This window comes from Notamacropus eugenii, chromosome 6 (genome assembly GCF_028372415.1).
Source record: "Notamacropus eugenii isolate mMacEug1 chromosome 6, mMacEug1.pri_v2, whole genome shotgun sequence".
NCBI lineage: Eukaryota > Metazoa > Chordata > Mammalia > Diprotodontia > Macropodidae > Notamacropus > Notamacropus eugenii.
In genome coordinates this window covers 43,230,057-43,254,615 of record NC_092877.1, presented here as the reverse complement: position 1 = coordinate 43,254,615, position 24,559 = coordinate 43,230,057, and the positions used below count along the sequence as shown (strand labels likewise).

At 36.0% G+C, this 24,559-nt stretch overlaps 1 protein-coding gene and 2 non-coding genes across 3 annotated transcripts; 2 read left to right on the top strand and 1 right to left on the bottom strand.

Moving 5' to 3' along the window:
- Positions 1-11,858: 11,858 nt before the first annotated feature.
- Positions 11,859-12,818, top strand: LOC140512045 (olfactory receptor 5P80-like). The gene has a single exon (XM_072621416.1). It carries the CDS (start codon positions 11,859-11,861, stop codon positions 12,816-12,818), a length of 960 nt encoding a protein of 319 aa, XP_072477517.1.
- Positions 12,819-23,109: 10,291 nt separating this feature from the next.
- Positions 23,110-23,183, top strand: TRNAN-GUU (transfer RNA asparagine (anticodon GUU)). The gene has a single exon. It is a non-coding gene; the product is annotated as a tRNA-Asn (tRNA).
- Positions 23,184-23,858: 675 nt separating this feature from the next.
- On the bottom strand, positions 23,859-23,931 carry TRNAV-UAC (transfer RNA valine (anticodon UAC)). Its single transcript has one exon. It is a non-coding gene; the product is annotated as a tRNA-Val (tRNA).
- Between the last annotated feature and the right edge of the window lie 628 nt (positions 23,932-24,559).

The window sequence follows — 24,559 nt, the reverse complement described above, 5'->3', positions numbered from 1 at the left end:
GTACAGGGGCAGGCTTGCAGTGGGAATAGAAGTAAGGGAATTGAGTCAAAAGAGATGTCAGAGGCAGAATTCATGAGTGTGAGACAGGATGTGAGAGGTGAGGGAGCCAAAAGAGCCAAGCCACCAACATTCACCAGGTCTCCCTTATCCCTTATGGCCAGTCCTTGAACTCTCCAAAGCCTTTAATTATCCCCATCCCCTACTGGCTCAGTCTTTTCACAACAGAAAACTATGCTTTTACTCTGGTTCTCTCCACCTGGAAGGCCCTTACACATTCTGGAAGGCCCTGCCACCATCAAAGCCTGTCAAAATCCTACCAAGTATCAGCTTAAATGCCACTTTTATTGCAAATTGTCTCAGCCCAAACACTAAGAAATGTTTGTTTTTCTGACACCTTCCTTGATATTCTTAAGAAGATGTAGTCTATCTTGCCTTTGAATCCTTAGAGCACTTTGGGTGTACCCTGTACAATAGCCTAATTTTCATTATAGTTATATGAGTAGTTACAGTTGAGTATTATATCTTTTCTGAAGAAGTTAGAAGTTATCCAAAAAAACCCAATTGATCTCCTTGAAAATAATAATAATAATAGTTACCACTTAAAAGGCACTTTAAGGCTTGCAAAATGCCTTGCAAATACCATTCCATTTTATTTTCACAACTAGAATACATAAGTGCTGTCCTTGTGTTTGTAAAATCTTTATGGAGGGAGATGGTGGAAGATAATGAGCAGCAGTGCAGGGAAAGGAAAACAAGTTTGCAGAAAGCAGGAACTAAGGAAAGTCATAGCAAAGAAATTTTAAGGTAAAGTTAGAATGAAAACAGCAAAAATGTTGGAAATAGAGATCAGTTAAAGAATTTTACAACGAACTCTTCACCATTAATTATAGTAGAGCCACTACATTTTAACTTTAACATTATAGTTCCGGCTCTGTTGTATAAAACAATGAAAATGACCATGAATAAAACAAAGATGAGAAGAATAGCAATTATACATGTACAAAAGAAAGCTATACTCAAGGCAGTGTAATTTAAAATGTTGGGGGGATTGATTTTCTAGACATGGCAAAGGGGGAAAAATGATGTTCAAGGAATGGATAAGAACTGTAATTATTATTGCTCTAGGAGGTGACATAAGAAATACTCTATGAAGTTAGCATACATAGTTATCATTTGTGTCTCAATTGTTTAGTATTAAAAAAAATTCATCTATGGTTTGTATTGTAAATACTTCAAAAAAAGTATCACCTGACCAAAAGTTGGAATTGTTTTATGTGATATGAACTGTGTTAAAAATGAAAAATAAAAATAAAAAAAGAAATACTCATAGCTACTGTCCTTTCTCCACAAATATTTTAGGAGACAAGTCTACACATACATACAAGGCATTATAGTATAGATTGAGAGAGGGGGCTGGCCAGATTTCACAAATATTTTAGAGTGGATCACATACTAATAGTCATACAATTTGCTAAACACATATGGAATAAGACATCAGGCTTTGTTTACTTTAAAAAGTGTATTGTGAACTAGAAAATGTTCAACAAATATAAGCATTCCTATTCAAAGAAGACCAGAAAAAGAGACTTGAGTTCAAATATTTTGTTAACTTTTTAAAAAAACATTTTTGGAACAAAATATCATACCCAAGGTTGAACTGCCAACAAGATGTCTTTTATGCAGATGTTAAAATCATACAATATTCCTTAAAATGTCTATGAATCAAATTCCTTAAAATATTAATCAAATCTTTAAAAAAAGTTTTAAAAGTTAAACTTAATGGACACAATATAATGTGGATATCTGCATTTAAATTAGAACAGAAGAATAAGGTACATGAAACTGCAAATCTCTATTATGAATGATTTGCTTTTTCTTTTAAGTATGTAGTAAATTCAACACAGAAGTCAAAATTTTTATTTATTTTTATACTGAATTTAAACACAAAAAAATGAGCATTTACTTTTACCTTGTAGAACGCAAAGTAAAGAGGTATACAAAATGATGCATCTGAAATTCGTGCCAATAGCTTTTTAAAATATATATTTCACATGTTACTTTCCAAACAGACTTGCTTGTCTTTGCTTCCTTCAGAATTTTCTACTTTACTCTTATGGACATTTTGAAAATGTTTTGATAACTTTCATTCTTTCAACAATCACTATTTCTAATTCCCTTCTCTTCTCCAAATCTCCTTCCGAAATTAAAAACTGATTTGTTCTTTGACCCATTAATTCTTTAGAATTAAATTATTTAGTTTATAATCATTTTAATCCTGCCTTCAAATGTCCTTTGTTGAATTAAATTGTATTGACTTACATAAAAAGATATCATTAATATTTGTTTCTCTGCATTTCTTCATCAGATCTTTATGCTATGCCATATGATTAGTTTTTAAAGGTGCTGATGAGAGGATGTATATTTCCTTCTATTTCCATTTATTAATCCCCAAAATCTACCATATGTAACTTTTTTAGAATTTTATTTAGGTCCTTCCTTTACGTCTATCCTACCTTTCTCCTAGATTTGTCTAGGTCTGGAACCATATGTAACTTTTTTAGAATTTTATTTAGGTCCTTCCTTTACGTCTATCCTACCTTTCTCCTAGATTTGTCTAGGTCTGGAAAATATATGTTGAATTCACTGGAAGTATAATAGATTTTCTTTCAGCTCCTTATTTTAACTGTGTGATTCTTTATATTTTAAATGTGTTTCTTACAAAAAATATATATTGTTGGATTCTGCTTTCTAAGTAATTTTTTCTATTCTTTTTCATTCTGTGGATGAACTCATCTCATTCCCATTCATGGTTGCAATCATTAATTGCAGATTTTCTCCATCCTAACTCTTATAAATTGTATTCTCTTTGGTCATCTGTCCTCTTTACAGAGAAGAAATGGGGGGTGGGGAGAAGAGTGCACTTCATATTAATGACCAGTTATTGAAGGGATCTGTTTTTACTCTACTCCCCTTCTTGTCTTATCTTCTGCCTTCTCCATCACACATTTTCACTGTATATTTCTTTCCCTGTAACTCCCTTCTCCCCACTCCCCCTTGGGAATAGCTGTGTGGTATAGTGGATAGAGCACCAGGTCTGAAGTCAGGAAGACTCATCTTCCTGAGTTCAAAATCTGGTCTCAGTCATTTATTAGCTGTGTGACCCTGGTCTAGTCATTTAACTTATTTGCTTCAGTTTCCTCATCTATAAAATGAGCTAGAAAAGGAAATGGCAGACCAGTTCAATATCTTGTAATGTTAAAGAGAGTTGCTTGATTAGGGGAGGCTTGTTATGTAAGAGTTTAAGATCTTCCTCACCCATTAATAGGTCTCAAGTGAAGCCTATTAAAGGAAGCTTGATTAGGGGAGGCCTGTTTTACAGGAAGATGCATACCTTTTGTTAATTGCTAATGAGGCACTGGGTCACTAGGGTTGTTCCTCCATATCTGAAAGGTGTACATATACTCTGAGGTGGGGTTTTGCTTTGGGAGCTTACACTTTGGAAGAATGTTTCTTTGATATGACCAGATGAGACTCCGGGTAGCCATTAAGGAGGCCCCTCCCCCACCCCAGTCTTTTGAAAACCCAGATATTGGTGCTTCTCTCTCTGGTAACTATGTACATATGTAATATTCGGACAGTTCTGTCTCTTGATCTGTGATGTAGGTACTGCTTATGGTCCAGCAGTTAGAAGCCCTCTCTGTTGGTCTTTATTTCTCTGCTTGTATTTTCTCTGTTGGTATATGTGATTAAAGAAGATTGTTGACCCCTCAAAAGTTGCTTTCCTTTTAAAAAAGCAGATCTAAGAATCTGTGCTAGCTGGATGTGCCAGGGTGCTTGCTGCTACATGTCTTTACCAAGAAAACCCCAGATGGGATCACAGAGTCAGATGTGACTTAAATGACTGAACAACAATCCTCCATTCATATGCCATCCTCCAACATTACAGTTTGTTTTATTTATGACTCATCTTTCATGTATTCCACCTTCCTTCTTTAATCCTGCTATCCCATCTCCCTGTTCTCATCTCCCTGTTTAATGTATTTCTATGCCAAATTGTACATGTGTGTATGTCTCTGTGTGTGTGTATGTCCAATCCTTCTTTGTCCAGTTTATATGAAAGTCAGAATCATGTGATGCCCATTCCCTCACAACCATTTCTGCTTGTTAGTATTTTTTTCATCTTTGCATTTCTGCTATGAGAAATAGTAAGTTTCATTCTCCCTCTTCCTTTTTTCCCTAGTATATTTCTTTTTTCTTTTCTTTTATTTCATCTCTTAGCCTCACAAAATAGAGTCAAATCTACCCAGGTCTTTTGTTTTTCTTAGCTAGGTGGTCCAGTAGCTAGAGCTTTGGACTTATAGTCAGGGACACCAGGATTCAAATTTAGATTTAGACACTTATTAACTTTATGACTTGGCAAAATCACTTAACATCTATCTGCCTCAGTTCCCTGATCTGCAAAATGGGGATAATAATAGCACCTACCTCCCAGAGTTGTTGTGAGGATAAAACAAAATATTATCTGAAAGGTGTTTTGCAAACGTCAGAGCAATACACACACACACACACACACACATATATGTATGTGTGTGTTTATAACTATTATTATCATTATTATCTTCTTCTATGATCCTTGATGACATTGTGCATCTGAACGAATAGTTATTTCTTCTTCTCTTATTAAACACTTCCTCATTGTATATCCCCTTCCAAATGCTGAAGTATATTATTCACCTTTCTATTTTACCCTAGACTCATGTTTGCATTTCAATGTTCCTGTTAAGCTCTGATCTTTTCATCAAGAATAATTGACAGCCCTCTACTTTATTAAAGGTCTACTTTTTCCCATGTAGGATTATTTTTATCTTTGTAGGAAGAGTTATTTCTAATTGTAAACCTTTGTCTTTCACCTTTTACAATATCACATTCCAACATCTCCTTTATGCACCAAATAGTTTCTGCCAAGTTCTGTATGATCCTGATTGTGATTCATTGGTCATTTAATTCTTTCTTTATGACTGCTTACCATATTTTTTCTGTTACCTCGAAACTCTGGATTTTGACTGTTGTTTTTGAGAGTTTTCATTTAGGGATTTTGTTCGAGAAATGGTCAAAACATTTTTTATACTTTTTACCTTAATTTTTGTTTTTAATAGTTCTGGGCAATTCTGTTTAGAAGTTTTTAAGATACAGTACCCAAACTTTTTATTACTGATTACGATTTTAAGGTAGTGCAGTGGTTCTTAGAGTATCATTCTTATGGTTGTTCTCTGGGTCAGTTTTTGATACTATATACCTTACATTTTCTTGTGGTTTTTTTTTCAGTATTTTAATTTTCTTTTAATGATTCTTGTTGTCTCAAGTAGTCATTGCTTTATATCTTGGTCCGTTCTAGTTTTCATGGAGTCCATTTCTTGGGTAAGATTTGTAGCTTTTTATTCTAAGCCATTGATTCCTTTCTATTCTTTCCTCCCTAGCTATCATTCTCTTAATACTTCATAGTCTGCCTGAGCACTGATCTGGCCCTATTCCTGTTTTTGAGGATGCTGAGACTGGTGGAGTTTGGTAGTTCTGAGTTGTAGTGGTGCTCAAGACAATCTTGTGTCTATACAAAATCTAGTTTCAATATGGTAAACCCCCAGAGCAAGAGGCTACAAGACCAGTCCAGGTCAGAAATGGAGCAAGTCAAAGCTCCTGTTTCGGTCATCAATTGGATTGGATCTGTGAGTGGACACTGAACTTCTAACATGGGCAAGATAGGAAGAGCCAGTCTCAAAAAATATCTCTTTTTTAATATGCTTAATCTCCAGTAAATGCAAACATTCCAATATACAAAGAAGAACAAAAAAGAAATGCATACAAAAATGTGAAAATGTCACAAATGGTTTTTAAGTGTATATTACTTATGAAATCATATTTTAAAAACAAGTACAGAATTTCAATTCTTTGATTTGTATCAAGCTTATCCTTGCATTCTGAGTACCTAACATATATTTTCACCCATAGTCTGTGTTTAATAAATGTCTATTAAGCAATTGACTGGTAACTTTTTGTGATACTACAAAGGGAGAAAATGGAGGCATGGGATTTCTAGAGCTGTTAAAGATGAGTAATTCACAGATACCAATACCATTTCTAACTATTGACTCATAGAATATGTTAACTTTCCTAAAGGAAATCTGAGTTTCCATATCAGAATTATTCCTATCTCAGGAGATCATCACCTGGAGATCTGAAAACATGTCAATGTTGCTTCAAAGTATGGATAGCTCTCCACACTGGGAATAATATCTTTATTGTAAGGGTCGAAGTTTCTAGTAGAACTGAGTTTCGTAGGGAGACTGCCCAACTCGAGTATTTATATGTAGAGACAACATGGATTATGACTTGACAAAAATGGTTCTAGTGAGTTAACTAGGGTCATTTCTTAGGTGAAATGCATACTGTCACAACCACGACTGCCACATTATGACCCAGGTTAGTTTTTAAGACCATCTGTGCCTGATCAGAGTTTGACTAGTTTGCCGTCCATTTTGCTTATTTTTTAACCAAAACAGATAAAGATTAAGAGAAAACTAATGGAGCTCCTGGGAACTAATTTGTGTATATACAATTTCCTCAATCCCAGTAGATTTTTAATAGCATTTTAATGCTGTTGCCTATGTTTGTTGCTAAGCTACTCCAAGAGTTATATCCCAGGTGTCATTAAACTCAACATAAATGTGGCCAAAATACCATACAGGGAAAGTTCTTTAGAGTCTCTATTGATGGTTGTTTTACAGGTACCATTGCTATTCCTTGCAATTTAACAACAATTGTTATTGTTGCTGTAAAAATATTTCTATTTAATTATTGTCTTGTACCACATTTCATACAGGCATGTCTATTCCTCTTGCAGTGTCAGCCTACATCAATGTTTGCATGCTTATGTCTAATTTGATTATTTCTTAATCCACTTGTTTTTTAACATTTGTTTTATTTGTATTGGTGTCTTCTTTTTTATATCATATTTGTTTCAGAATATGTCACTACTCCCTCTGCTACTCATAAAGTCATCTCTTGTTTAAAAAAAAATTAAAGAGAGAGAAAGCTACTCTGAAAAGTTAACCAACACTTGACCCATTCTGACAACATATTCAATATTCTCTACTCATAGATTTCCATATCTGAAATGAGGAGAGGGAAATGTATTTTATCACTTTTTCTCTCCAGTCAAAGTTAATGACTATGATTGGTTTAGATCTGAATTTGATGCTAATGTTGCTGATGTATCCCTTTGTAGTTTGGTAGTCCTTGCATTTTTTATACCAAATTTGGTTCTGTCCATTTGCATTGCTGTAGACAGTACATTGCTGTACCATAGTTTGTTTGACAAGAACTTGTTTTGTTTCCATTCTTTTATACTTCAAAATTTTGCTATGAATATTTGTATATATTGGACATTTCCATCTTTCTGTCTTTTGTCCATTTGCTTTTTAATTTTCAAAAGTAAAATTTTTCCAGATTTGATATATTATGTGTTTGGTCCCTTGTGCAATGTGACATGTGAATTTAATGATTTGGAAGCAACATGAAGCCTTACTGTAACATAGCATACTGGTGAGTAAATTCAGATATGCCACAAGTTATATCATGTATATTGAAGCATAACTACAAACAGAAAGTGTCTGATAGAACATGGTCAGGTCAGCACATAATCTATATGTCTTCGTATATGCACATGTTTAGTTTGTCCTTTTTCCCTTATCTCAGATTAAAGTTTCAAGGTGAAACAGAAAATTATACACTAAGAATTTTGGAAAATTAAATAAAATTCTGAAATTGAAATTCTGAAAATTAAATAAAAAGCATTGAACTAATGTAAATGAGAGAGAACTAGAATTTGAGTTTAAAGCCTATGTCTGATGCTTAACTAGGTAAGTAATCATGGAAAAATCATTTACTCTCTGTCGAGTCTAGTTTTCTTTATCTTTAAAATAGAAATACTAATACTGTAAAAATACCATTTAAAAGAGTTGTCTGGCAGGAAATACTTTGTAAAATTTAAAGTATATTGACTTATGAGTTTTATACCATATGTAAGCCTGGTGGTTTTCCAAAATGAATGACTGATATTAATCTAATTAATTCTATTGACATTTATTAATCACCTATTATGTGCAAACCACTAGACACTGGATATACAAAGAAAAATATAAAACAGTCCCTGTCTTTCTTACTAGGGAGATAGAACACCTTCCTGGATAAGTAAACACAAAGTATTTGAGAAGGGAGAGGACAATAAAAATGTGATATGTGAGCCCCAAGTAAATGAAGGAGAATAATGTAAAATAAGCAAGAAAGGTATGCTGGAGACAGATAATGAAGTACTTTAAATGTTAAGCTGAGGAGTTTGTATATTATATTCTAAAAAAAAAAGTGAACTACTAAACATCTCTGAGCAGGATAATGAAATGTTCAGGTGTTTTGGAAATTTTATTTTTGCCACTATATGTGGATAGATTTTTGTGGGGGGTAGGGAGAGAGACTAGAAGCTCAGAGTCTAGTTAAGAGGTTGTCCAAATAGTCCAAAACACAGGGAATGAGAGTCTGAAAAAGTATTGATAGTGAGAATGTAGAGAAGAGGGTAGATGTAAGAGATATTGTGAAAAAATGAATTGATAAGATTATAGAATTGACCATATATAGAGAGGGGGGAGGCAGCAGGAAGAGTAGAAGATGATCCTAAAGTTTGGAACCTGTATGACTTCAAAAAGAATCGCACCCTCAACAGAAATAGGGAAGCAGGCAGAATAGGTAATTGAAGTTTTATTTTGGACATGCTGAGCTTGAGGTGTCAATGGGATATTCAATCTATGTCTGAGTCTGTGTCTTGAATCTGCTAGGCTCAAAAGCAAGATCAGGTCTGTATATACAGATTTGGGAATTGTCTTCATAGAAGGGTATTGATCCTATAGCAGTGAATAAAATCACCAAGAGAAAGTATAGAGGGAAAAGAGAAAAGGTTCAGAACAGAGCAATCATGGTCAAAATAAAAGAAAAAATAGAATATGGATGATAATCCAACAAAGGAGACATAGAAGTAAACAGATACATAGGAGGAGAAAATGGAGTCACAAAATTTCTGGGAGGAGCTGGTAATCAGTAATGAAAACTGCCAAACACTGTCAAGTGACCAAGAGAAAAGGCTATCAGATTTAGAAATTAAGAGACTGTTGGTAACACTGAATAAAGCAGTTTTTAGTGGAATATTTGAGTCAGAAGCAAGATTAAAAAGAAATGAGAAGAGCAAGGAGGAAAGGAAGTGATAGCAGCAAGTATAGATTTCAGGGAGTTTGTCTGCATGTGTTCATCCTTCGTTGCCAAAGAAGACCATGCCATCAGAGAAATAATGATATGACTTGCACTTGACTTTTTTGTTTTGTTTTGAGTGAGGGAGAGCTGTGCAGTTCACCAGCCTCATTTATCCTCCAGATCTATCTGAATTCAGTGACCAGATATTCATCAGGATGACTGGAGATGACCCAGGATGAGACAATTGGGGTTAAGTGACTTGCCCAAGATCACACAGCTAATGAGTGTCAAGTGTCTGAGGTGAGATTTGAACTCAGGTCCTCCTGACTCCTGCACTGGTGCTCTATCCACTGCATCACCTAGCTGCCCCCAGGAGTTTTGCTGTAGAAGGAAGACAATATATAGGAAGATAGAAGGAATGACAGTGTGATTGGGTCAAGTAAAGAATTTTTAAGGATGAGGAGGCTCTGATAACTTAGTATTGAAGCATCTGGTCCTGTTCAGGGTCCTGATGGCAAATGGACATTCGTTCAAATGGCTAGACTTTCAGTGGACATGGAGGACTAGTCTGCTGATTTTCTAACTCCCTCAGTGGAATGATTCTAAATGACTTCTTGAGTTAACATGAAATTTTAGTCTTGATAATTAAATGAACTCTGTTATATATTAGAACTTTATATTAGAATCATTTAGTGTAGTAAAAGGAAATTATGAGCAGCTGGCAGCACTGTCACTCACCTTCAGAAACTCTCCTCTCCATCTGTTCTATATTTCTCCGGTGCCTTGTTTTCCTCTTTTGTCACATACTTGAAATATTTTTTCTCTCTCCTATCCTTTTTAATTCTTTCTTCTCCACTACCTATTATCTGGACCATTCCAAGTCACCTATGAGCATTAGAGAATTCTACTGGTGTCACACAACACCAAAATTTATTGATGTCTGAGAGAAATAATTCCTGACTATTGTATTGTCAGATTAAATGCAAACAATAATAGGCGAATTATTCCACATGTACATAAATATAATATTGTAGGACTTCTTTGATACTTTAATGGATCTGGAATCTCATTGATATGTGTTCTGCCACCGCCTGTACAGACTTCAACCAATCCATACTTTCTCATCCAGTGAAATTCTTGTTTATATCCTACCATAAATCCTGCACAGAGTGGAATTGACGTCTTACTCTTAATCTTTTACAGTTTAATGGATAGCAGTACAGATCTTGTGATGTCATTCAGTTACTTACCTTTTGTTATTGCTTCACAACACAGATGCATTTCAATTTCCAGTCATATATGTCCATGGTAGTATGTTCAACACTTCTCATAGCCATTGTTGGAAATATGCTGAATCCTACATACATTTTCAGGGCATCTTTTCATTACCCATTTGCCCACCCAAAAAGTTGGTTCCTCTAAGATGAGGACCCATAGTACTGTGTTAGAAATACAACAAATCAACTTATAGGTCACCTACTTTGAAATCCTACCAAATGCCAGAATTCCCCTGAATAGATTCCCAAAGATTTCTAATGAATTACAGGAAAATGGTTATCCAGCTTCTGCCTGAATATTTCCATTGAAAGAATCTTTCATCTGTGGCAAAACGTCTAATGTTGGACAATTTAAATTGGGTGAACTTCTCTTCGACCCCAGAAGCCAAAATTTAGAGGATATTTTCAGCACTTGCATTCCTTTAGCAGTACCAAACTGAGTTTGACACCTATTTAGTAAGAATAATTAGTTAAGATGCAGCTGATCAGTTTAAAGTTCATTTTAAACTTTCTTATATTTGCAGAATATAGTAGACAGGGTGCAATTAATGAAAGACTTATTCTTAGAATTGCTTTTGAAGTCCTCAGTATTCTATGGTATAATGATGAGTTGTGAAAAGAAATACTTACAAGACTTGGTTTTGGTTTTAGTTCTGACCTTAACCTTGGGAAAAATCATTTCCTCTTCTGTAAAATCAAAGCATTTCCTTCAGTCATCTTTAAGTTTCCTTCTAGGATTGTTTTTTGGGGACCAAGTGCTGAAGTTTACATGTTAAATGAATAAACTCACACCCATATCTAAATGAGAGCTCCTGAATTGGATTAAATAATACAACATAGTCATTTGACACACTATTGCTCTATAGACAATTTCTGCTACATTACCTTTTCTTTTGTTATACATCTCTCATAAACAATTTATATCCAAGAGATCCTGAAATTTAAGTAAGGAATTGACAAAACCATAATTCCTCCATGAAGCCTTCTTTTGATGCCTACTTTAGTATTCTCAGAAAACATTACATAATAAAGTATTCTGCTAATCTTATATTTTTATTATGACTATTTCTGTGTCTTGTGATCCTTGTTAGATTTTAAACTCCTTCAGTAAAAACACTACATGATATTCATCTTTGTATTTCCCCTTCTTCCCCCAAGTAGCGTCTTTCATGTGGTAAATGCTCAGTAAATATTTATTACGCATATATAAAAAGATATCTACATTTTAGTCTTGTATTTCACCTAAATCTCTTTTTCTGGTCTCAACAGGCACCTTTTCTGAGACAGATGTCCTTCAGAAACAATTCTGAAACAGATGTGACAGAATTCATTATTCTGGGGTTAACGGCTGCTCCAATGCTTCGCACCATTCTCTTTGTGATATTTCTAGGTGTCTACGTTTTCACATTAATTGGGAACCTTGGCATAATCATATTGATAAGAAGTAGCTCCCAACTTCACACTCCAATGTACCTTTTCCTCAGCCACTTGGCTTTTGTAGATATTGGGTACTCCTCATCAGTCACACCTGTCATGCTCATGAATTTTCTTGGGAAAATACCCTCACTCCCTCTAGGAGGATGTGCATCCCAACTGTGTTTTGTAGTTACTTTTGGAACAGCAGAATGCTTTCTGTTATCTGTAATGGCCTATGATAGGTACATGGCTATCTGTAGCCCCCTGCTCTATTCTGCCAACATGTCCACTAGACTTTGCACACTATTAGTGATTGCATCGTATCTAGGTGGTTGTCTGAATGCTTGGGCTTTTACTGGTTGTTTATTGAGTCTGTCCTTCTGTAGACCTAATAAAGTCAATCATTTTTTTTGTGACTACTCACCTCTATTGAAGCTGTCCTGCTCCCATGATTTTCTTGTTGAAATTATTCCTGCTGTCACTTCTGGGTCAATTATTGTGGTTACGGTGTTAATCATAGTCATCTCTTATGTATATATTCTCTTTTCTGTCCTGAAAATGCACTCCACTGATGGAAGACACAAAGCCTTCTCCACCTGCACCTCCCATCTCACTGCAGTCACTCTCTTTTATGGAACTATTACATTCATTTATGTGATGCCAAAATCCAGCTACTCAACTGACCAGAACAAAATAGTTTCTGTCTTCTACACTGTGATAATCCCCATGCTGAATCCCTTGATCTATAGTCTAAGAAACAAGGAAGTAAAGGGGGCCATAAGGAAATTAATAAGCAGAAAACACATATTTTTATTAAGAAAAATGTTGTGATGGTTATTATAGAGTGTTAGTAGTAAATGGGTTTGAGGGAAAATAACATCATAATTGTAATTAATTATTTATTTTATGAGTTATTAATTATATGACCAAACATCACAGAATCTATTGTTAATACGTTATTTTTCATGTGCAAATGTCTTGGTGTTCTAGATATGCTTTTTGATACATATTTTTCAAATGCAAAGAAAATTTCTTTGTCTTCTGCTATTGGCGAATGAAAAATTAATTTTGATATAAATATAATACTAACTTCAATAGCTTCTCCCACAGAGATTGTAGATATGTTACTGTATCTTTAAGAGGCAATGGAATCTTTGAGTAACTATTTAACCCCCAATCTATGAATTGTCTACGAGAGCACTGAGTTTAACTATAATTCTGTAGAGATTGTTAGCTGATAACTGAAGAGAAGGCTGAGAAAAAGAACTAAGATAACTTATTTCCTGAGATAAGGAACTACAATCCTTTTCTTAAGATGAAAGAGAGTTCTCTACGAGACTTTAATTATTATCCTGAGATAAGTGACTAGTGGGATTGTATTTACAGAATTGAGAGGTCAGCAGTTGCATAGATGGTTAAAGTGTCTTTGTGATATTTCTCACAGTTGATAGATTACAAATAATTTTATTTGTATTTTTATTGTTTGTGACATTGTAATAAATAATTTAGTCAGCAACATTGATGTCTATTTAAGATGTGGTGGGAGGGGGGAGTTAATATATGTGTACAACATATATATGTGTGTGTGTACCCACATATTGCATACATATGAGTAAAGGCTTTTGGGGAAATGATTTATTTTAAAACTCTTATTCAAAAATTCTTCTTAAATACCACTTTTTTGGTAAACTGGAGTGAGGATGCAAAGCTAATTAATAGATTAATTGAAGAGATATTGCTATTTTAGGAATTAATAGGGAAATCTCAAAACATAAGCTTTGAAGGGCTGAGAATCCAGGTTGAGAACTTAAAAGTAAAATTAATTGATAGTGATAGAATTTAAACTATTTATTTCTCCATCTATATCTGTCTAGAAATGTACCTCAAATCCTAATTTCATAATTTATGCATTGAAATTATATATTAATAAATTGTTGTAGGGAGGAATGTCATGTGGTAGTGAGAAGTCACTAATTTGCCTCTTTTTGGATGCTCTATTAAGTTCCAGTTTATGTGCTAAGTAGCTTTTCTGTCATCAGATCCTCACTTAATAATAACTCAAGCAGACCCAAATGTTTTTGTATGTGTGTTCACTTAACTTGTGAAAAACTAAGTTAAAACTTTATTTTCTAGATAAAGTTGACTGAAGACAAAGGATGTTATGCAAGAAAGTAAAAAAAATATTTAAAACATGAAACTTCTCTTGAGAACCTTTAAGTACTAAAATTATTCTTGACACATATGAGAACACCTGAAAGTTGTTGTTTCTTTATTAGGATTACAACTTGAGTATTCCACATTCTACTGCTTTATTTTTGAAAGAGACAGCAGAATACCTTCTGATCTGACAATATCACTACTAGGTCATATCCCAAAGAGAGCATAAAAATGGAAAAAGAATCCACACATACAAAAATATTTATAGCATCTCCTCTTGTGGTGGCAAAGAATTGGAAATTGAGAGGATGCCCAACAATTGGGGAATGGTTGAACAAGTTGTTATATGTGAATGCAATGGAAAACTATTGTTCTATAAGAAATTATGAGCAGGCAGATTTCAGAAAAACCTGGAAAGACTTACATGAACTTATGCAAACTGATGTGAAGTGAACAGAACCAGAAGAACATTGTACACGGTAACAGCAGCATTATGTGATGGTCTACTATCAACTATGAAAGACTTCTGCTTTTCTCAGCAATACAACCATCCAAGATAATTCCAAAAGATTCATGATGGAAAATGCTATCCATATCCAGAGAAAGAACTCACGCAGTCTGAATGCAGATCAAAGCTTACTATTTTCATTTTCTGTTTTTTTCTTTCTAATGGCTTTTCCTTTTTGTTCTAATTCTTCTTTCATAAGGTGACTTATGTGGAAATATGTTTAACATGACTGTACATATATAGCCTATATCACATAGAAAAGGGAGGCAGGGAGAAAAATTTAGAACTCAAAATCTTACAAAAATGAATGTTGGAAACTACACATGCAATTGGAAAAAATACTATTAAATGTTGAGAGAGAAAGAGAGAGGAGAGAGTAGGGGGAGAGATAAGGAAGAGTTGGGAGAGAAGGGAGAGAGGAAAAGGGGGGGAAGAGCAGAGATGGGGGTGGGACATTTCATTTTTTAAAAACTGGCTTCAAACCTCCCCAAATAAATAAATCATCAATAAATGATCATCAAATCATCAAATAAATCATTCAATAAATAAATCATCTATATGAATAGATAGTTATCAAATAAAGAAGTCTAAACTATCAATAAACATGTGAAACAAGTGCTCTGAGTCACCAGTAATTAGAAAAATGCAAATTGAATTCTGAGGTTTCATATCACACTTATAAGATTGGCAAAGAGAATAAAAAGAAAAGTGACAACTGTTGGCAGACCTGTGGGAAAACGGGCATACTAATATACTTTTGACAGAACTGTGAATTGGTCCACTAATTTTGTAAAAAATTTGAAACTATGCCCACCAAGTCACTAAAGCTATGAATTTAACTTTTTTACTCAGAAGTACCACTAGGAGGCCCTGAAAAAAATCAGAGGGAGAGGAACCATATGTACAAAAGTAGCAATTTTTTTTTTTTTTTTTTTGCTAGTGGCAAAGAATTGCAAAGTAAGGGAATGTCTATCAGTTGGGGAATGGCTGAACAAAGAGCAATAAACTGATATAAAGGAATATTCAGGATAATGAAGCAGGCAGGTTTCACAAAAACAGAGGCTTGTATGAACTTATGCAGAGTGAAATGAGAAGAACCAGGAGAATAAATCATAAAATTCCAATAACATTGTAAAGAAAAATCAACTTTGAAAGACTTAAGAATTCTTATCTATGCAATGATCAACTACAATTTCAGAGGGCCAATGATGATGCATGATATCCACCTCTTAATAAAGATGTAATGGACGCAAGATGCAGAATGAGACATTTTTGGAAATGGTTAATATGGGAATTTGGATTTTTGGACTATGCACATTTATGATATTTCTTTTTTTTAAATTGAGAAGGTGGGAGGGAGAAGAGTATTAGAGATATGACTAACAAATCCAAATCTAAAAAAAGGAAGAGCTCACAAGGAAGACCAGAAGGAATTGTGGACAAGAAGGACTAGGTTTAGATGTTACATGTAAATTTGGTGTAATTTTTTTAAGAAAGATCTACATAATAGAGGTTCATAGTTTCTTGGACAGTCCTCGCCTTTTCTATGTCATATGTGGAAATGTTCATTTCACTTGCTCTACTATTCTAGTTCAGAATAAAAAAATAAAACTTAAATAAAGCAACTTAGCTCAAAGGAAATAACTATTACTTGGGGAGGAAATGTGTGATAAACCACAGTGATAACTTTCAAAGTTTTCTTATTACCAATGCATGTTAAACTTCATCTATAAAAATTTCTGCCAAGCTAATAGATCAGACTTGCAGATTTTCTTCATATGAAAAAGTTTTCCAGAATCAATTATGTTAAAATCAAAGAGACGAAATGTCTTGATCTTCAAATAAGGAAAATAATAACACAAAATAATCCATTTAGAGATAGTTGAATTAATTTGGGGGAGTTGTTTTGCCAGCAAATTTTCAAAATGATAAAATAGCAAAAGTGAGTGCTGAGGACTTGTAGAAAACTAATCACATTAAGGCATTATTAGTGTAGCTGTACTTAATACAACCATTCTAGAAAGCAATCTGGAAGTATAGAAATAAAGACCTCTGTAGTATATCAAATAGATTGTGATCAGTTTAAAAACAAATATTTTTATTGTTCTTAGTTACTTCACTTTCCCCCTGCATTTTTCCTCCTTCCTCTCCCTCCTAGAGTCACCGTTTACAGGAAATTATTTTTTTAGTAAAACAAAATGACAAAGAGGAAGAGAAGAAAAGAAATCTGCACAACTTATCAAAACATTGAAAAAAACTGACATTGTATGTAATGTTCCACAGCTGTGGATCTCCAACTTTGTAAAGAAATGAGGGATGGTGTCTTCTCATATCTTCTTTGTGGACAAGATTGTTCTTTAGAATTATTTTGTAACTAATTTTCAACTAATTTGTGGTTTACATTATTGTCATCACTGTGTAGTATTGTTTTCTTGACTCTACTTACTTCACCATGCATCACTATGCATTAGTTCATGTAAGTCTCTCTAGTATTCTTTGTATTCATCATATAAATTGTATCTTACAGCACAGTAATATTCCATTAAATTAACATACAACATTTTTAATCATTCTCCAATAGATACGCATCTATTTTGTTTCCAGTTGTTTCTACCACACACACACAAAAAAAAATGCTGCTAAAAATATATCATTTTATATGGAGCCTTCCTTTTTGTCATTGACCGTCTTAAGACACAGTGGACAGCAAATGGTAACGTGCTTTTACAGTCTTCCAGAATGGTTGCAATGTGGGTGTTAGTGAATGATAACATTGATTCACAATGCAGCTTGCCCTATTTATTTCTCTTTCCTTCACCAAAAATTCCAACACCTAATTCCAAAAATGCTATGGTGATTTTTGAAGACTGATCTTTATTGCCTTAGTGACATCTTTAAGGACATTGTGGACTCTTTTTGGGTCACAAATTTATATGAAAGAGGGAAAGGGAAAGGAGTAAGCATTATGCCTACTATGTGCCAGGCACTATGCTAATTGCTGTACAAATATGGTCTCATTTGATATGGTACTATTTCAATACATCAAATACCTTTAATTCCATCAGCATAGGCCCTTATCTTCCTAATGCTGATCATAGTCTTCACCACTCTCTTGCAAGGCTTAATTAGTTTCTGTAGCCAAAATGATTTATAACCTCATGGCCAATCTGCTGGAGATAGGTCTCTCAAATTTAGGGTTGTTCTTGGATGCACAATCTTTCCTTGTAGTGATCAAAGTCTTCCAGCACTATTGTACTCACCAGAGTTTGTGTTCTGTCACCATAGCTTTTGAGAATCCAGTATCCATTCCACAAAATGATGAGGAATTAGAATAGGAATTTAATTAGCTGAATTCTGATTTTTTTTTTTATGAAATACCTACCACTTCTGTGGGTGGTTGTCTAATATCTCCTTCAGTTCCATTAGTATGCACTGACGTTCGATAAGAAATAACTCTGTGTCAAACATCGTGCTGTGCCCTGAGAGTTACAATCTTAAAAACAAGCAAAAAGTCCCAGTCCCTGCTTTCAAACAGCTTACATGGTAACGGGGAAAGACAGTATGTACATAAGAGTACATACAGAGTTACAAGGTAACCTTGGAAGGGAGACTAGCAGTTGGAGAGAATAAATAAAAGCCTCCTTCAGAAGATGGCACAGATGACAACTTTAGAAAATTAATCCCAAAATAGGAAAGTGACTGGATAGACACTCTACTTCTATTAACTTTGAAAGAACTGTCCCTGGTGCTTACAATGTCAAGAGAGCCACCTTGGATCACAGTTTTCACTGGCAATGTTTTGGTCGGAAGGAATCCTTGCTCCACAAAGTGGTAACCTGGAATCCAGAAGTCAGGGTGAGAAACGGGAAGGTAAAGAGGTCCTGCCCCTGAATGTGACCGACTGTCCTGAAATTTCCTTGGAACTCAATACCATCCGAGTGATGGTGCCAGTGAAATGAGCCTCCTAAAGAAAATAGATAAGAGCTATGTGGGAGGTCTGGTGAGATGGTTTTGTCCAGCTCATGTTAATAGTAAAATGTTTGCTTCGCAAGTGTGGGTTGCGGGTTGGAGTTTTGCTTTATTTTTTTTCTTTTTTTAAGCTTTAGGAATCCTGTTACTCTCAAACTGGGAAGTCACTTCCTCTTCCTGCACCTGAAGGGGTCTCTTTAGGCCACTAGATTTCCAAACGCAAAACTTTAGGAAAGTGAGAGTATGAGCTCTCTCCGAGTCAGCCCGCTGAAGAGTCAACTACCACAGACAGTCTTCGCTGGTGGTGTTAATTTTATGGGGTGGACGGCATTGGATTGAGTGCAGCTTCATTCCACTGTTCCTAACTAAATTTAACTTCGTTAAGTGACAAAGGAGTAGGTTTGAAGTGATTTGTGCTCTTTATTTAATCTATAACTTCTTCCCTCCGTAACCTGGCTGGAGAAGCTGAGGTCAGACTCTTAGAATACTCACCTCTAAGACATAGTTTCTGTAAAAACCAGAAAAGAGATTCAGGACTCATAATTTATCATTTTGAGGCTTCATTGTCTATCTTTTATTCACCATATCTCTCTCTTAGTGTTTCCCTCTTCCTCCCCAACCTTACCAATTGTTCCAAGACTACTGAGTTCCCTTCTCTTTTTTTTTTTCAGATATCAAAATTGTTATTGTGATGAATCTGTTTCTTTCTACTCAGCAGATGATATCCATCGTCAGGTACCTCCTGGGCATGGAGTTCTTTGTCTCTGAGCTGCTGACACCAAGTTGATTTAAAAGAGCCCTTTCTTTCGGAGATATCCTGGAAATGGTTCAAACCCTTGTGATGATGAACTCACTTGCGATCCGCTTATTGTCTTTTCTTTACAAAACTTCCTAAGATCCAGAAGGCGCTGGTTTCTTTGAGAAATGTAGTGACCTACTAGTTAAAGCAATAGATTGTCAGATGAAACTAGAGGAGCAATGATCCTTCCTTGTCATTACTACGATAGTTCCAGGGGAAAAACTAACACCAACAAAAGTTTTTTACCTTTTTGTATATGGTCCTCTTGAATCTGGGCGGTAATTTCTCAATTGTCTCCTTCCTTTCAAACCTCATATGGACACAGAAACAAATTTTGCATCTACCTGCTATGTCTTTAGTTATAGGTGGCATTTGTGACAGTTACAAGTACTGAATAGGAAGACAAAATTCATCTCATTTCAACTCAATTTAGTTCAATTCAGCTAACATTCGATAGGCACCTTCACCGTAAGACACTGAACTAAGTAAGTGCTGGGGACAGAAAGACAAAAACGAAAAACAATTCGTACTCTCGCAGGGCCTACATTCTATAGGAAAATGGTTTTTGGAGAGCTGAGAATACCTCTGATTCACAAGATCTAATGGTAGTGTTCTGATCAATGTTGTCCAATTCTAAACGTCCTTGATTATTCTTCTTTCAAGCTGATTTCTAAAGGGTTAATGTGGGAGAGTGCTCTAAGTTTTTGATTATCTGGATGGCTAGTTTCCTTCATCTGCTGAGCTAATTGTTCTTGTTTTGTCCCTAGGATTTAAATTACTTCCTAGATAGGAGCCCATTTCGTGATTTTTCATTTGAAAAGACAATGTTCAGGGACTATTCAACAAATTCGCCCACCTTCTAGGGGTATCTCAAGGGCCTCCAGTTTACTAATGCAGTGTTTTTACAGACCAAGCCACCAAGTGAAAAGCCCTGCAGGAGACAATCAGCAGTTAGCATGAGGCAGCCTCGGTTTTGTTGCGCCACGATCCAGGTTGGGTCTTTTTTTTCTTTCTTCTGGAGTCATGCCTGTAGAAATGCCCCCTTTCACCTCATTTTCTCTTCTCCAGCCTCATCTTTTGCATGGCAATTTAATTACCTGGCGTGCTTAATTTGCTCGAGAATGTCAACCTTATCTACGCATGCATTTTCAGCCCCTTGTGTCATCAATTGTTCTCTAAGGGGCAGAACCAGAACCAGTCCCAGACTCAAACAAGTATTTGTTCTTTGGAGGGAAAAGCATTGAGAAAAGAACACTTGCAAACCAACTTGGATGCTTCGTCCCTAACAGATAGATCCCAGTTGCCTTCGAACGAACCCCAGAAAGTGGGGCCTCTCTGCCCTAGTTACGTTCAGTTCTAGGTCTATCCGTTGTCCATGTTTTCTGCCTTAGCTCTACTTCCTCAATCTCTTCCTTGTGTCTTAATCCATTGGCCTAGCATCCTTGATTTTTTTTTTTCTGATCATGTGATCTTCCTTCCAGGTCGACTTCAAAGAGGAAAAAAACGACACCTGGTTTTGAAGACCTAAGGTTTTTTAGAAACCTAGTATATCGGTTCACGATGTGGAGAGAGTGCTGGGCCTGGAATCAGGAGTCAGGAAGAGGAGTTCAAATGAGGCCTCAGACTAGTTGTGTTACCTTGGGCAAGTCACTTAACCCTGTTTATCTCAGTTTCCTCATTTGTAAAATGAACTGGAGGAGGAAATGTCAAACGATTCCAGTATCTTTGCCAAGAAAACTACAAATGGGGTCACAAAAAGTCGTACAAGACTTAAAGGACTGAAAAATATCTCCTCACTCCCAGCTGGTCTAGTTAATGGGAAATTAGCCTACGAGACAAGTCGTTTAATATGCTAGAGGTAGTGGAAACGTCTGCATGCTCCGCTTTTGCTTATCTTCCTACTTTCTGTGTACCCAAAAGAAATCATATTCAATAGTGCTCTCTTCTCTGGCTACCACTCCCTGCTCTTTCATACCCATCCACATCAACCATATCCCTCCCACATCCCTATGCCATTCTAACCTCCCCCTCCTTTTTGTGCCCTACGGTGTTTATGTTCTATTTACATTTCGATTATTCTCTAAATTTTATCGCCCCTTATTCACTAACTTCTTCCTTCCAGTTTAAAAACATTTCTAGATCCGCCTTATTCTTTAAAAACTTTCACTTGATCCTATTACATTCTCATACTGCAGTTCTCTATGTCTCCTTCCTTTCACATCTCAGAAAAAAGCAGTCTGCTCTCCTTATCTCCCTTTTTTAGTTTCTGACTTTTTCCTCCAGTCTTTCAAATATGACTTCCAACATCATCAATCGTCTGAAACTATTCTATCTAAAACTACCAAGGAACTCTTACTTCCAAATCCTATCTCTCCCCCTCCCCCCCCCACCCCAGTCTTTATCCAAGGACCACAAAAGGGTAACACTGAGATTTGTTTTTCCCTGAAGCAGAAACCTTATAATTTTGGAATGGTATTGGTAGTGAAATGGCATAGATGCAACTAGTTGATCACGTGTGCGCCTGAAATAAAGCCAGAACTGAAAATAAAAATATCTGGGAGTCAACAGCGTAGATGACTCCATGGAATGACATTTCCGAGGGAAAGCCTCTAGAAACGAGCCTAGAGGCAGAGTCCCAAAGGTCTCCTGATTAACATGTTTTAAATTGTTGTTGTTAAGCAACATTGTGAGGTAGGTAGAGTAATTTTCGTTTGTCTCCTTTTTACAGAAACTGAGGTTCAGCTAAATAATGTGTTCACCATGGTACAGATAGTACCGGCTGAGATTCAAACTCATGTTTCCTAACTCTCAATTTGGTATCTTTCCCCTCGGATCAGAGCCAAACCTTTTTACTGGTCTCATGACCCCAGTTGGGTTCCAGCATCCCCAGAACTCATCCGAAGATTATTGATTATTACCTTTTCTCTTTAGGTCTTTAAACTCACCCTACCAATTTTATTCTTGTTTTCCTTTGTTCTGTTTTGGGGCTTGGGAGATGCCTTTAGAAGTTCTTAACCATTTTTGTGTGTCATGGAGCCCTTTGTGAGTCGAAAGAGAAAAGGAAAGAAAGAAGGAAAAGAAGGAAGAAAGAAATGTTTCTCTCTTCTGTCTAGTCAGCATGAACTCCTGATAGAATAGCAAGGTGAGCTGTGCCTAGATACTAGGACAAACTTAAGTTCAAAGAAGAAACCGAATAAGATGTCAAAGAAAAAGTCTGTCTGCCCAAGAGCCAGGATAAGCGAAGTTAACAAGAATTCTTTTTATCTCGTTTTTCCCGCAAATCAGGGAAAACCATACTCAGCCATCATCAGGCAATGAGCCCGTTCCAGCTGATGAGGAGCACCCTAAATCTGATCTTGCCTACGCTCCGGGAGCTTGGCTGCTGGAGGAAATGAAAGAGAGGCGAGGAAATGGGACTCGTAGTTTTCCTTTTCTCTAGTTGAAAGAAAAGTGAATCCAAGAGTATTTGTGTAACTAGAAGAGGGAATTCCGGAGTTTCAAACCCAGAAGACTCATCCTTTGATTTAATTTTGGTCTCTGCTTTGAGCTTGAGCTTGCTAGAAGCTGTGTGCCTGAAAAGAAGGCACTTTTTAGTGATAGCTTTATTTTAAAAACAAAACAAAACAAAACAAAACTTTTTAAAAAATCTTCAATTAAGTATAATCCAACACAACACAGGAGGACATGTAGTCTCTGTGGCGCAATCGGTTAGCGCGTTCGGCTGTTAACCGAAAGGTTGGTGGTTCGAGCCCACCCAGGGACGAGTGTTTTAAGTTTCCTGCCGCTAAGGATCTTCCTCGTATACTCCCGCTCCCCAAAAGTTCCATCAACTCTCTCGGCTTCCAGTTGTCTTCAATTCCTGCATTCAAAGTTCCTATCCAGACTTCTCTTCGCCCCTGTTTCCCCTCCCTCCATGTGATACCTAATTACAAGTCTTTTCCTTTTCCCAAACTTTCGTTTCTGAATTGTTGGGTGGGAGTAATAATGTATCTTTTCCTATCCAGTCTTCTGAATGAGATCTCAAATCTTTTGAGGGGAATATAGTTCCCGATAACCGCCCCCACCCCCACCTTGGGAAGGTTTCAATTTGTCACATCTACTACGAATTTGCTTTGGGTTGAAGAAGATAAAGATAGGCGATGGTTTGTGAAGTCCCCTTAGTTGATTGTACTTCTGAGGCCATAAGACGAGGAAGTGCACGAGACCTAAAGGTGGTACTCTGTCTAAGACCACGCAGCTCATGGCTGATGGTTAAATTAGCAGCAGCATGCCTCATTTGCCACCTCCTTTGCGTTTCAAAACCTTTAGATTTTCTTTGACTTTACTGGCCTTTACTCCTATCTGTCCGTTTCAGAACCCCCGCTTCTTTCAGTATTATAAAGGGTCGGACTATCCATACCAATTTCGGTATTCTTTTAAATTACAAAATACCACCATATGGTTTCACTGAGGATCGAACTCAGGGCCTTCTGCGTGTAAAGCAGACGTGATAACCACTACACTATGAAACCACTAGTTGACAGTTATTTCTAAGTAGTAGTATTTCTAAGTGAAGTGGCTGGAATTACAGAGAGGAATTGTCACTAAATGTGAAATGTCTTTGAAAGGTATTAAATTAAAAAGAAGTAAATTAGCTGATTAGCTAATTTACTCCAATCCTCTAGTTCCTTCCTCCATGTTTACGTGCTCCTTCTCTAACACATACAAATTATGAAAAAGTGCCTTTTCTATCCCGTGTTCCTCCTTTCTAAATTAGTGTATTTATTCCTTTTACATATGCTTCTCAGAACATAACCAACTCCAGGACCTCTGTCAGTCACTCAGTAGATAAACATTTATTAGACCAGAGTCACACAACCAATAAGTGAGGGAGAAACCCAGGAGCAAGAAACATGGAGAACCTGTGAATTTCAGAATTAATGTGATCTTTCAGGATGATGAGATTTCTGAAGGCATGATGAAAATTTAGAAGTCGGTGGGAAATGAAACCTTATTTAACTCCTCAGTACCCTTTGGAGACAATAAGGTACTGAAGGAACTCTTGTTCCTTTCCCCACCCCACTCGCACTCCTTTCATTATATTAGCTCTACATCATCATACTTCCCCTTTCCAATTACTCAAATAAATTTACTTTTCTA

Bases quoted from the DNA above. Each gene is read 5' to 3' on its own strand.
- LOC140512045 (XM_072621416.1), top strand. From the start codon at position 11,859: ATGTCCTTCAGAAACAATTCTGAAACAGATGTGACAGAATTCATTATT.